Below are 13,227 nucleotides of genomic sequence, written 5' to 3' on the forward strand. Positions count from 1 at the left end.
GCCAGCCGTGGAAAGCAAGCACGAAGACCGGATTATGCGGGGCACCTTGTGCCAAAAGAGCACCCTCTCCTCCTTAAAGGGCGGATGATCCCCCGCACCCCCCACTCGAGCCCCCCACACGGCGCGTCCCTCGCTGTCCCCCGGCGTCTCTCCGCCGCTCTCCCCACACGCATGCACAGCAGCGCAGGACTACATTTCCCGGCATGCCCCAGGGGGCAGTCCGTGCGCGTGGCAGGGCGCGGCGGGAGGGGAGCGGAGCGGGAAGGGACAGAGACACGGCCATGGATGCGGGCGAGGGGCGGCCGCAGCCCCACCTGGCCGCGCTGGTGTTGGCGCGGGGCGGCAGCAAAGGGATCCCGCTGAAGAACATCAAGCTGCTGGCGGGGGTGCCGCTCATCGGCTGGGTGCTGCGCGCCGCTATCGATGCCGGCGTCTTCCACAGGTGCGCATGCGCCGCCTCCCCTCCTCTTCCCCTTCCCCCGGCGGGTTCTGGTTCGGGATGGACGTGCTGGGGGGTTCCAGTTCGGGATAGATGTGCCGAGGGACCCTGGCCCAGGGAGGGGCTGGGGGAAACCGCCGCTTCGTCAAGAGCGTTTTAGGGATGACTGTCAGTGTCTGCAGGGAGGGCTCAGAGCAGGGACCAGCCTCTGCGCCGTGGAGCCCAGCAGTGGGACAGGAGAAACGTCAGGAATTCATGCCCGGGAGTTCACCTGGACATGAGGTAGAGCTCCTTTACTGGATCAGGCTGCCCTGGGAGGGTGTGGAGTCTCCCTCGGTGCAGATACTCAAAAGCTGCCTGGATGGAATCCTCTCCAGCCTGCTCCAGGTGACCCTGCTAGAGCACAGAGGTGGGACCAGCTGAGCTGCTGTGGTCCCTTCCAGCCTGATCCAGGCTGTGACTCTGCCAGTGAGGCAGGATTCATCCTTGCTTAAGACAAACTGTGGCACCAGGTTAAGGGTCAGGCAAGGCAAGAACCTTGTCAAGAACACAGCTGTCCCTTCCTGCTGAGGGTGAGCAGCAGAGGAATGAAGAAATTAAAGTCTCACAACACAGTAAATTGAAATTAAAGTTGTTCTGATGTGTGGTTGGGTGGCTACTAGATGGTGATGTTGTAATTATTGATGGGTTTACTTCATTAAGACATCTGCATTAAATGGGACTGCCATGCTGGAGATGATCTCCTGTGAACTGCTGAAGCACAGGATGACTTTGGTTCATGGTCATTTGGGACTCATGACAGTGGGCACTGAGCTTGGCATCTCCAAGGATGGAGACCCCACAGCCCTTCTGTTCCTTTCACTGCACTCACCCAGAAAAATTCTCCTTATTTTCTCTCTACCTGCCCAGCAGTGATCACCCCCTTGCTGAGATATCTCTTTCAGCATCTCCTGGCACATGTGTGCTCCCAGGCCCAGTCATCATGCTGGCTCCTGCTGAGCTTGCTCCCGTTTTCCTTTTTGGTATCAGGGAGCCCACAGCTGGACCCAGCACATCAGAAGCAGTCTCACTCAAATGTCAAGTTGAAGGAGATAATCTTGTGTGCCCATGTGACACAGAAGAGAAGCTCAGTTTGTGGCCAAGTGCCTGAAACTTCAGAAGCAATAATTAGAGCTAGATAGAAACACGTGTGTTCTTGGTGTTGAGAATAGAGAGATTTTTCTGCAGGAGCAAGACTGAGGATTTTCTACACATTTGCTGATAATTAAAGCTGTGGTTAGGATGTGCTTGGTGTGTAGCACACTTAGAGGCAGGTTCCCAGTGCAAACCTGCTGCATAATGCTCAGAGCAAGTCAAGGAGAAATGTAGCCCAGCTAAATCGAGAGGATTCTGTATCTCATGGCTGCTCTATCATTATCTAGCCTGGAAAACCTGTCTTGCTGTATCTGAAAAGTAGAGGATGCAGCACTCTCTTTTATTTTTAATAAAGAAACAGACAGGAACACTTCTGGTTACTGATAATTTCTTAATGATTGTGAATCTGTATTGCTGAATGACCTGCTGTGGCTTCTGTTTGGCATCTGAATTTTCCCAAGAGGAAACAAGTCAGGGTTGGGCAGCCTGACTTTGAGGCATGGCAGGTGCAGTAGGTGTACATGGACCAGGTTTGCCTTGTCACCTTTGGAACAGCTGTGCAAGGTACCTGTTACACAACAAAACTCTGGTGGTTGAATGGAGAGTGTGTATTTAAGTTCACCATCCCAAAGCAGTTTCTGGAAAACACCTCTTGTGTGTTTGTTCTTGTGAGTGTGACTTGCCATTGCTGTCGCTGTCACACATATTTTTCTTCTGATGATCCCACAATGTCTTTGGAGGAAGTAATGTAACTGCAGCACCATTTGCTGTGGATAGTGCATTGAGAATGCCAGCATTGCTGGGAGAGGAAGGGTGATTTTTTATAGCTTTTGTTTTTACACCTCTCATGCTTTTTTGTCACCACGATGACAGCCGTGGCTTCACAGTTGCTCAGTGTTTGTCATCACATGATATTCAGAATTAGCCCTTCCTTTTGTAAATGTTTATTTTCCCTGAACGATCGCAATCTTGCTTTACCAGTACTGGAAGTTTTCTGTGCCAAAACATATGGAACTTGAACAGCTCCTTCTCTCGGAGTGCATGGAGCCCAATTAACACATTTTAACACACTTGCAGCATTAGCTAATATTTTAACTTTGTGGCAGTTTTACTTGTTGTAAACTAAACTCTTACATGATTCTGAATGCCACATCCAACGCATTCACAATTCATTGATTTGTTAACATGCCTAACAAATTATTTGAGCTGACACTGGATTTTTCTGGTAACACTCTTAAATTTTATGTTGCTTAAGCTTTCTGCATGGAATGCAACTCAAGATTCAGATTTTACACTGGTGGTTTTTATCCCTGTTGTTAAAAGCTGTTTGTTGGGCTGACTAGGATAGTTTTATTAACACAATAAAAGATTGTGTTAATACACAAATACAAATACAAGAACTAGTTCTTTCATTGCAAGGTGTAGTACAGACATAAACAAGCTGGGGAGTTTTTTCAGGTTAAATTACAACAGGCAAGTCAACAATGGTGGGATTTATTCTTTATATTATTTTCTGCACTGTCTGCCAACAGCATATGGGTTTCCACAGACCATGATGACATCGAGAAGGTTGCGAAGCAGTTTGGTGCTCAGGTCCATCGCAGAAGCCCTGAAGTCTCTCAGGACTCTTCAACTTCCCTAGAAGCCATCACAGAGTTTCTCAATCATCATCATGGTAAATCAGGGATGAAGTATGCTGAGCTTTTATATTGTAGCCCCAGAGGGCTGATGTACTTATTATTTAGAAAAATAAGTAAAGCATTGAGTAAATAAAACCCAGAAAGATTTTTTTTTTCCTTTTGTGTGTGTGGGGTACTTACTCATATCACACTTTGCAGTTGTGTTACTAAAGATGTGAATTTTTTCATAAATGTCTCTTTGTTTTTCTTTAGAGGTGGATATTGTAGGAAATATTCAAGCAACATCTCCCTGTTTACATCCCAGTGACCTTATAAAAGTGGCAGATTTGATCCAGAAGGAGGGCTTTGATTCTGTCTTCTCTGTTGTGAGGAGGCATCAATTCAGATGGAGTGAGGTAAAGAAAGGAGGTAATATTTAGATGTTTCTGGTTACAGTTATACTTTTTTTTCTTTTTTTTTTTCCCAAATTCTTGTTTTTCATACCTGTGCTATTTTAGGAAGTGATGTCTGAGGCATGGACTGAGTTCTCTCTGAGAGATTTGAGATGGCTTAGAACTTCCCTCCAAGCATTGGTATCTGAGCCATTACTGTCCATTACTGAGCATTGCTGAGCCTTTCTGTAACTGTTTTGTAAAAATTAAAATTCTATTAAAATTATATTAGCTTGTCCAGCTGAAGATACAGTTCCCAAAAAAAAAAAAAACCTTACATGTTAACTTGAATCCAGACATGACACTGAGGTCCTAACTAGAAAACTGTTTGTTCTTGCTGTGCAGTAGCTAACAAATGACCAGTAATGTGAAATAAAATCTTGGTGAGGATGGGATGACACTCTCTTGGCCTGGAGACTTAGGTTTTGTTTCATCCTGATAATTTGGCTGCTGACTTACGTCACGTTGCAAAATGCCTTTGAGTCATGAGAGCTGAACTCACGTTGGTTAGCTCATCCAGAAAAACATGACTGGTTTTTCCCAGAGAAGATATGCCTCTCAGCCACAGAGGCCAAGATGACCAAAGACTGAAATTTTACAAATAAAGATTACACCTTGGTTTAGCTATAAACCTCCTTTTGTCCTGGTATAAAGAGCTATTCTGCATGTTTTGTATGTTAGCTTTGTTTCTGTAATTAAAGCAGAAATTTTTTCTTCATTTTTTAAAAATGGTTATTTCAGGTGCTCTCAGGAGTTTTGGTGGGTTTTTTGGGTTTGTTTTTTGAATTAAGGTTACTCAGGCATTACAATTATTCTGTTGAGATATAAATTGCTTCAGATGACATTTTTTGTGAGTTTAGAAAGCATCATGCTGTAAAAGAGCATGTGTAACGAATGAGGCTTGATCTGAGAGATAAGTTGAAATAAAAGTTAAGCCTTTGTTTAGAATGGACACTTGAACATTGTCATTGTTCCCCATAAGAGGAGAAATAAGTGACACTTTTTGTTTGTGCAGTATAAGAGGAGTATCAAAAGCATGGATGGCAATTTCATGGTTCTGTGGATTGCAGTTTAGGAAGCCAAATGCACATCTTGAGATGCTGGAAGGGACAAATGTGAAAGAATAAATCCCATGTGGATCTGCCATGTGGCTTTCTGAAGTGGTTGTGTCCCATAGGCAGATTGTTAAATAAGAAAGCCTCGAAGCCTACCTAAAAAAAAGAAGTAATTCTTCAGCACAAAGTGACATCTAAACGTTTTAATGTGGTGAGAGATAAGGAATCATTCAACTGCAAGGACTGAGGAGAGCTGGAAGCACATTGTGCCAACATGAGCAGCTTAAGGATAAATGCAAATGGCCTTTCAGGTGTGTGGTGTTTCAAGTGACAGTGATTCACAACAGCATTATACATTGGTTTTTATTTTTATTTTTATTTTTCCAAACAGCTTTAGAGTACTGATTATACGAAAATAATTTCATGGAGGTTTTTTTGTTGTTGTTGTTGTTTTGGTTTTTTGTTTTTTTTTTTTTCTTTGTTTGTTTGTTTGTTTTTGGGTTTTTTTTTTTTTTGTTTTTTGGTTTTTTGGTTTTTTGGGGTTTTTTTTGTGTAGTTCTGTTGCTCCTTCTGCATTAAGGTTTAATATTGATAGATCCTGAAAGAGAAAGAAGTCTCTCTCTGACTGGACATGATTACTTCAGTGAGCACAAAGCTTTAGTTGGTTATGAAACACAAGGTGTGTGTGTGTATCAGGATGTTAGCCTCAGGATGTTTTGGGTGTTTGAGAATGCCCTCTAAGTGCCTCGTGGTTACTGGATCCTGAGACCTGGTGAATTTTAGCTGCTTTGTACATCTGGATTGAAGGGACTTAAGGACAAAAGTCTCTGGTCCTTGATTTGGTTTCTGCTGCATGTCATTGGTAATAATATGGGATCTTTTCCTGCATGTCATTGGTAATAATATGGGATTTCCCGAGTGTTTGTGCAGACCGCTGTTTTTATTTGTGGACACTGATTAAACCACTTATGAACACACTTAATGCATATCCTTAAATAGGATGTATTGTGGAGAAGTGTCAGATGTTTTCACGGGCAAAAATTATTCATATATGCTCTTTTTTCGCCTTCCACATTTAAGGCTGGTCCTTTCTGGTATCAAAGTGCATTCAGGCATTACTGTGTGCACTAGGAGTTGGAGTACAGGAATAGTATTTCTTTCACATTGCCAAGGGCAGTCTGGAAGAATGTTCCTCCTACTCCTTGTAGGAAACAGTTTTGAAGCAAATAACCTCTTGGGTTTTTGTTGTTGTTTTTGTTTGGTTGGTTTGGGTTTTTTTTCTTTCTTCTTCCCCAGAGAAGTTGTAGATTCTGCATCCCTAGAAGTGCTCCAAGCCAGATTGGATGGGGCTCTGAGCAATCTGGGCTAGTGAAAGGTGTCCCTGCCCATGGCAAGGGGTAGGAACTGGATCATCTTTAACATCCTTTCCAACCCAAAGCAGTCTGTGATTCTTTATAGAGTTAAGCAGCAAGAGGCAATAATGAGAGAAATTGGTGACTGAATTATTCCCTTAATTTTTCAACAGAAAGTTGTTTAGGATGTTAAGTGACTCTGAACAGGAATTATTTAAAGCTTATTTTGTCTTTTTTTCCCTCTGTTAACAGAAAACAAGATGACAGAACCCCAAAACCTGAATCCAGCAAAGCGGTACCGCAGACAAGACTGGCCTGGGGAGCTCTATGAAAATGGCTCGTTTTATTTTGCCAAGAGGCATCTGATTGAGAAAGGCTATTTGCAGGTTAGTGCTTCTGGCTTTTCATGCTCTTCAGAATAATACATCTACTCTTGCTGTAGAGGGTTCTGAATTCAATACTCTGTTTTGATTTCTGATGCAGTCAGTGTGAAATAACAGCACTCTGACCCCAGAACAGTTTGCTATTTGTTTGTAACTTAGCAGGGCTAGTTATAGGGCAGTTCCAGTTTCCAGTAACAGCATCCTCCATAGCAAATAAATTTATGCAAATAAATGTCTTATATAGCTTTAACCCTAAACCAATACAGTACTGAGTTGAGTTTTGCATGAGTTCACCAGTGTATCTTAGAATTCATTTTAGTGCCACTGAAGGTGTGAAACTGAGCTTCATGCAGTGTCAGAGCCTTGTCATAATCTGTAAATTTCTATGTTCAGCCAGTTTAATCTTACCCCAAATTTATATTGTAACTTTAACAGTCTTTTTCCCTTTCCTGATATTAACATCTCAACGTAGTGATGCAGAACAACACTGGGGTGTGGTGGATATTTTGCCATTGGAAATTAAGTAACAGTAAGCAAATAATAATAATAGTAGTCTTCCTAAATAAATGCTGAAGGTATTACTATTTTACTGATTAAAAGATCTAGTGAAATTAGTGTGATGTAATTGCTATAATGCATAGTATCTTGCACACTTTCTCTAGTTGTAAAATAGAAATTTCTTCAATAGTTATTAACTGTTCTGTGTCACTGGCAGAAACATAATTGATGGTTCACTTTTATATAAGCCATGGTGGCCACTGTGTAACCAGGCACTTGGCTTTTATTGCACAGTGCTAAATTTTAGAATTTTTTGTTTGTGTTGACCTAAGCAGAAAATTTGAGTGGATTTTATTTCCTTCAGGGTGGTAAAATGGCCTACTATGAAATGCGTGCAGAGCACAGTGTGGATATTGACATAGACATTGACTGGCCTATTGCAGAGCAGAGAGTGTTGAGGTAAAAGAACTTTTTATTCCCTTATTTCTTTGGTGCTGCTTGTTTGAAAGTGTGGTCATGTGAATTCATAATGTATGGAATGTAAGCAATGGAGATCAAAGATAATTGGGCAGCTTTATTTCTGCCCAGGATTTTTTCCTCTCTCTGTTGAAATCAGCTGAATTACCTTTGTTACATAGTGGGGTTTTGGTAGTTTGATTTTTTTCCTTGAAGTTCAGCTTGGTGAAGAGTGTAAGCCCTACTATACTTCATCAATGTGTTAGCATCATCTCTAGCTTTTCCAGCTGAGGTGCCTCAGACTTCCATGCTCCAGACCACTATAACTGATACCCAGGAATGGGAATGTTTGTGTAGAGGGCTCTAAGGAAATAATGGGTGGGAATGGAGTATATTTTCTGTGCCTTTTTCATCCTAATTTTTAAATGGATGACATAAATAAACTGTCTTTTGGATGGTTCTGTTAGTTTCTTTGAAGAGGGACAGTATAATTGGAGAGTGATGATTATGAGAAAAAAACATTAGAAAAGAAGAATTTCAAAGCTGATTCTTCTGTCTGAAGGTTACAATTGTATGGGAAATACTTGGGGTTTTGAAGTGTGCAAAAACTTCCATCCTAAAAAGATAATTTCTTTGTCTAGCTTTGGATATTTTGGAAAGGAGCCACTAAAAGAGGTGAAGCTCTTGGTTTGCAGTATTGATGGATGCCTGACCAATGGTCGCATTTATGTGACAGAAGATCACAAGGAAATGGTCTCCTACGATTACAGAGATATTGTTGGCATTGATCTGTTAAAGAAAAAAGGAATCCAGGTAAGTGCTGTTCTGAAGAGTGAGCCTTCATGTCTCATGTAACCTGCACATTAAAAGATTCCAAAGAATTACATTCTTGCAGCATAGAAGTTGAAGTTTTTTCACAGTACTTGTGATCAAGCAACATAATATATTGGTTGGGACAAATGTTATCCTCAGAACCCTCAGAGGAAAATTAGTGTTTTGAGAAAGTTCTCAATCACAGTAATTACAGCCTCTTTCACAGAATCACAGAATGGCCTGGGCTGGACCATCTTGTTCCAACCCCCTGCCGTGAGCAGGGACACATTCCACTAGCCCAGGTTGCTCAGAGCCCCATTCAGCCTGGCTTTGGACACTGCCAGGGATCCAGGGGCAGCCACAGCTTCTCTGGGCACCCTGTGCCAGGGCCTCACCACTCTCACAGGGAACAATTTCTTCCTCATATCCAATCTAAACCTGCTCTCTGTCAGTGTGAAGCCATTCCCCCTTGTCCTGTCACTCCAGGCTCTTGTCAAGAATCTCTCTCCATCTTTCCTGTGGGCTTCCTTCAGGCACCGGAAGGCTGTACTTAGGTCACCCTAGAGCCCACTCCTGTGAAATGGAGTAGATGTTTTTTCAGCAGTCCCTCAGCTTCATTTTCTGGGAAGCCAGAGGGGTAGCAAGCTTGTAATCACTGTTTTGTTGCCTGTGGGAGCCCATTTCCATACTTTCTTTGACTTGGAATGTTTCATTAAAAACCTCTAGGTCTTTGTGCTGCACTTTATTTATTTCTAGTCTGTGTTGCTGATACAAGCCTGCTTTGTGCTCCACTTCTCTTCATTCTGTACTTAAAATCAGTGTCAAGCATTTGTTTGTATTTAAAAGCAATGAGGGAACATAAGCTTGTCTACATCTTTGACAGAAAACCTGAAAGATTTGCATCTGAGATTTCTAAAGATCCTGCTGAAATTATCTTCTGGTTTTAGCTTACCTTGTGCACCATTCCTGAAACTTCGAATTTGGAATGAACTTCCAGAGATAAATGTGCTGTGCTGCTTCAGTCTGTGTAGTGTTGGTTTGATGCTCTGAAATGCTGCTATAAATAAAGTTATGTTATTAAGTAGAGGGGCCAAGGAAAAAACTTCATGTTCTACTTTGGCAAATATTTCAGAAATCTTTCTTGGGAATTCTCTCATTCCACACGGTGACATAATTGGATCATACTGCACTAGATAGTCACCATGCCACCATACTGTGATATTTAGTATTTTATTTAGTACATGTTGCATTTTAAAAGACAAATGTAAATTATTTTTGAACATCAGAGAGGGCTGAAGAAAGGTACTCACCTTTCTAAAGGAACCTCAAGACTCTGTGTGGTTTTGGATGCTAATCACTTCTGCTCTGAGTTTTGAAAATCAGTCATTCAATGCTTTTCTGGTACCTGAGAGAGCTTCTACTAGCAAAACTGCTTTTTTTGTAACAGTAAATCAACTTATATGTCCTATTCTTTGGAGGTAGAACTTACTCTAATTTTATTTCAATAGGTTCGACTCATCTCTGACAGAGATTGTTCAAAAACTCTGTCAGCCATGCAGCTGGGATGTGTAGTAAATGTCAGTGTAACAAATAAACTACAGGTTCTGAAGGACTGGCAGGAGGACATGGGTTTGAGCTGGAAAGAGGTGGCTTACTTAGGTCAGTTCCTTTTCTTTTGGTTTATTCAATTTAAATAGCATAGACAAATAGAATATACTGCTGCTGAGCTTCAAACCACTTTTCTCTTTGTAAATACACTGAATTTAATGAGATTGCTGTGCACATTGCAGCACACAATCACCAAAAGCAGGTATTTTAAAGCCTGTTAGGGTTCAATCTAATTGTTACAGACATTGATGAATCTGTGTAATTTGGGAAGGGAAGTCTTCACTGTTTTTCCAGTGGGATATAGGAAAGCTTTTGTTTTTAGGAAACATTTTGATATCAAAATGTTGATAAGCATACACTTAGAGCTGACAATTTTGAACTGATTCTAGTTCATTTCAGAGGGATATTGTATAGATTATTTTCTGAAATGGTAATCAGAAATGGGCATAATTAGAACTGAAAACCATGTGCTTCTGTGCTAAACTGTATTTCAGTGACCGGCTAAGTGAGGAGTCCTGCCAGTGCTTATTCAGCTACTCATATAATTTTACTGCTCTTAAAAGTAGCATTCTCTTGCCTGAAGATTGTGAAATGTGATCATCATTTACATGGTTCACCAAGATTTTCCAACACCTGACTTGCATGTGCAAAGTGCTATTGAGCTGCTGAGATGAACATTGTGACCAAAAAAAAAAAAATTCAAAAATCAGATCAATGCATACCCAGAAAAACACTGAGAAAAATACTGATTCTTTCCCTTCTGTGATATTTGGTCTTGCCTGTCATCTTTCTCCCTAGGAAACGAGGAGTCTGATGTGGAGTGCCTGAAGCAGGCAGGCATGAGTGGTGTGCCTGCTGATGCCTGTGCTGCTGCTCAGAAGGCTGCTGGCTACATCTGTAAGAGCAGAGGTGGCTGTGGAGCTGTGCGGGAGTTTGCAGAGCACATATTCCTGCTCTTAGAGAAAGTGAACTCTGCAAGGAAGCAGCTGGAAGAAATCAGCTCAGCAGGGAAGGAAATGGGGAGAGATAAGAACAGCAGGAAAGGAAATACGGAACTGATGGAAAAAGAGTAACACCGTTGGTCAGTCCTGCTTTTCTTTCTCAGTACATCCATATCCCAAAGGAATGCTTGCCTTTCAAATTTTACAGCACAGGAGATTTAAAAAGGTGTCTCCCTCTAACTCCAGGTCCCACTTTCATGATTATCTGCTGAAAATATCATCATATCATGATGATTTTAAAAGTCATTTAAGTGCAGTGGGAGGAATGCTACAAAAGAGTGTCCCTGTAAATCTGCTCTTAATCATCACACCTGTCCTACAGGAATTATCCATCTTTGTTTCATAATCTGAATGTTTTCAAGGATCAATGATTTTGCATGACTTGAAGATTTGTAATTCAGGCTTAAAAAACCCAAAACTTTTGTCAGTTCTGCTCATATGGTTTGCATTTCTTTTATCAAATGCATGGTGTTGTGGTTGTGTGATTGCATTTTACAGGCTTTGTTCTTAGCAAGGAAGAGTTTTAACATATGCCAGAGAGGTGTAAAGTACTTATCAATAAAACTTCCTCCTCTATTTTTAAAATAGAACACAGTTACTGTAAAACAAGTTAATATTCGTTTAAAAAATCACTTTAACATATGTTCAGTTTGAAGCTTATAAATAATTAAATCAGATTTGGAATTGTGCTTGTTGGAATCTGTTTATTTTGGGTGTTACTGTAGTGCCTAAATTAATATTTTGCCAAATTTGGAGTTAAATTCCCCATTGTCTTTGAGATCTTTGCAGAAACTCAGTTTCTTTCTATGAAGACTATATTGCAACCTTAAATGAGTTAAAGCCAAATAAAAATCTTAAAGTTTATTGTATGGAAAAGTAGCTGCTGTTAAAAAAAAAAAGCCACCAAACCATAGTTGATGTGGGTTTATATAAAATATATATACAGACTGTTTTTAGCATGTTAAAACTGGTTTACATGCTTGTATTTATTGAAAATAGGATTTGTATTGTACATTACAAATACAATAGTATATATCAGAGTCAAGTTCTGGTTTGGGTTATGCTAAAAATTAAAAATAACCATGGTTAGCAGGCAATTACAAGTGAGGTGAATGATAATGCTTGTCATTTTATTCTGTTTTTCTGCTAAATATTGTATTGTATAAATAGTTATACTCCCAGTATATCACCTGAAATATTGGCCTCTAATAAACTTTGTGTTTACTTCCTTTCACAAAACAAAATGTTGAACTGAAATGATTTACTGCCTATCTACAGTTAACAGATAAATAGTTTATTGTACTAATCAACTCTAAGTCACCTAAATTTAAGTGTCTCCTTTCAGTCACGTTTTAGGGTTCTGTGCTGGATAAATCCCATGGACTTTGACAAGAGGAGAGCCACATCTTGGACATCAGTGTTGTCACTTTGATGAATTGTTGTTTAGAAATACATGGTATAATCTTACATTGGAAAGAGTACAAAGGATAAAAGAGGTCTAGAGACTGTTTACCAGAAAAAGATAAGGGATATGCAGGATCTGTTGCCTGAAAGGTTCAGATTTGTACTGCCCACACTGTAGTGGAAAGCCTAATTATAGGGTAGGAAGAGGGATGCCTTAATTACTCCTCTTGATTTTATGGAAGAGCCTCAATCATATGAAGTATTTGGGAGTCAGAGAGGCAGACAGTGAGGGTAACTCTTTCACCTTAGAGGTGAAATCCTCTGTCCCAGGAAAGGTTCATATGTGTAGAATATTTTTCCAAGGCTTGTTCCAGTACATGTGACACTACATCTGCCTTTGATTAGAGGGGTATTGTTCATTCAGAGTAGATTTCAATGGTCAGGTTTGATGTTCTGGGCTAATTTTGAGATCATCTTTTGGCCATGTGAGCACTTGTTTTTTTGCTTCAATTAACTTAGGGTATTCCAAAGAAGGTCTTAGTTAATGTAGGCTGTCATGATTATATGAAATGGAAAAACAGGAAACTTTGTAAATATTTGTAATAAGCTATTATGAAAAAATAGCTGATTACCTCAAATTTTAAATAAACAGCTTTCTTTAGTCTTTTAAGTAGAGAATGGTAATGGGCTGGCTTGTGGTGAGTTTCTGTACTGCAAATCATACACTCCCAAATTCACAAGTGCCACATAAATGACTTATGATTGCAAAGGCGGACAGATTTAATGCCCAGATTAATCCTTCACACCTTCATCTACTTCTGACTCCCAATTACTTATTTTTATCTGCTTTTTCTCCCATTCAGTTTGTCTTCCTCTCCAGTTCCTGTTCGGTGATGCAACAAGTTCTGACCTTAAGTAATTTCAAATCAATATGAATCACATATATCTCAGCCTTTTGAAGTCAGAAGTATGTTTTCATACTTGCTGATTTCAAGTTTTTAAGACTTTTAAAC

The 13,227-nt window shown here is 40.4% G+C and overlaps 1 protein-coding gene across 1 annotated transcript; it reads left to right on the forward strand.

Annotated features, from left to right (window-relative positions):
- The first annotated feature begins 231 nt into the window (after positions 1 to 231).
- On the forward strand, positions 232 to 12,054 carry CMAS (cytidine monophosphate N-acetylneuraminic acid synthetase). The gene is made up of 8 exons (XM_053978800.1): positions 232 to 442; positions 3,106 to 3,248; positions 3,466 to 3,621; positions 6,304 to 6,437; positions 7,297 to 7,391; positions 8,030 to 8,201; positions 9,710 to 9,860; positions 10,608 to 12,054. Exons 1-8 carry the CDS (start codon positions 282 to 284, stop codon positions 10,880 to 10,882), a joined length of 1,287 nt encoding a protein of 428 aa, XP_053834775.1. The 5' UTR covers positions 232 to 281; the 3' UTR covers positions 10,883 to 12,054.
- The last annotated feature ends 1,173 nt before the right edge of the window (positions 12,055 to 13,227 follow it).

This window comes from Vidua macroura, chromosome 5 (assembly GCF_024509145.1).
Source record: "Vidua macroura isolate BioBank_ID:100142 chromosome 5, ASM2450914v1, whole genome shotgun sequence".
Classification (NCBI taxonomy): domain Eukaryota; kingdom Metazoa; phylum Chordata; class Aves; order Passeriformes; family Viduidae; genus Vidua; species Vidua macroura.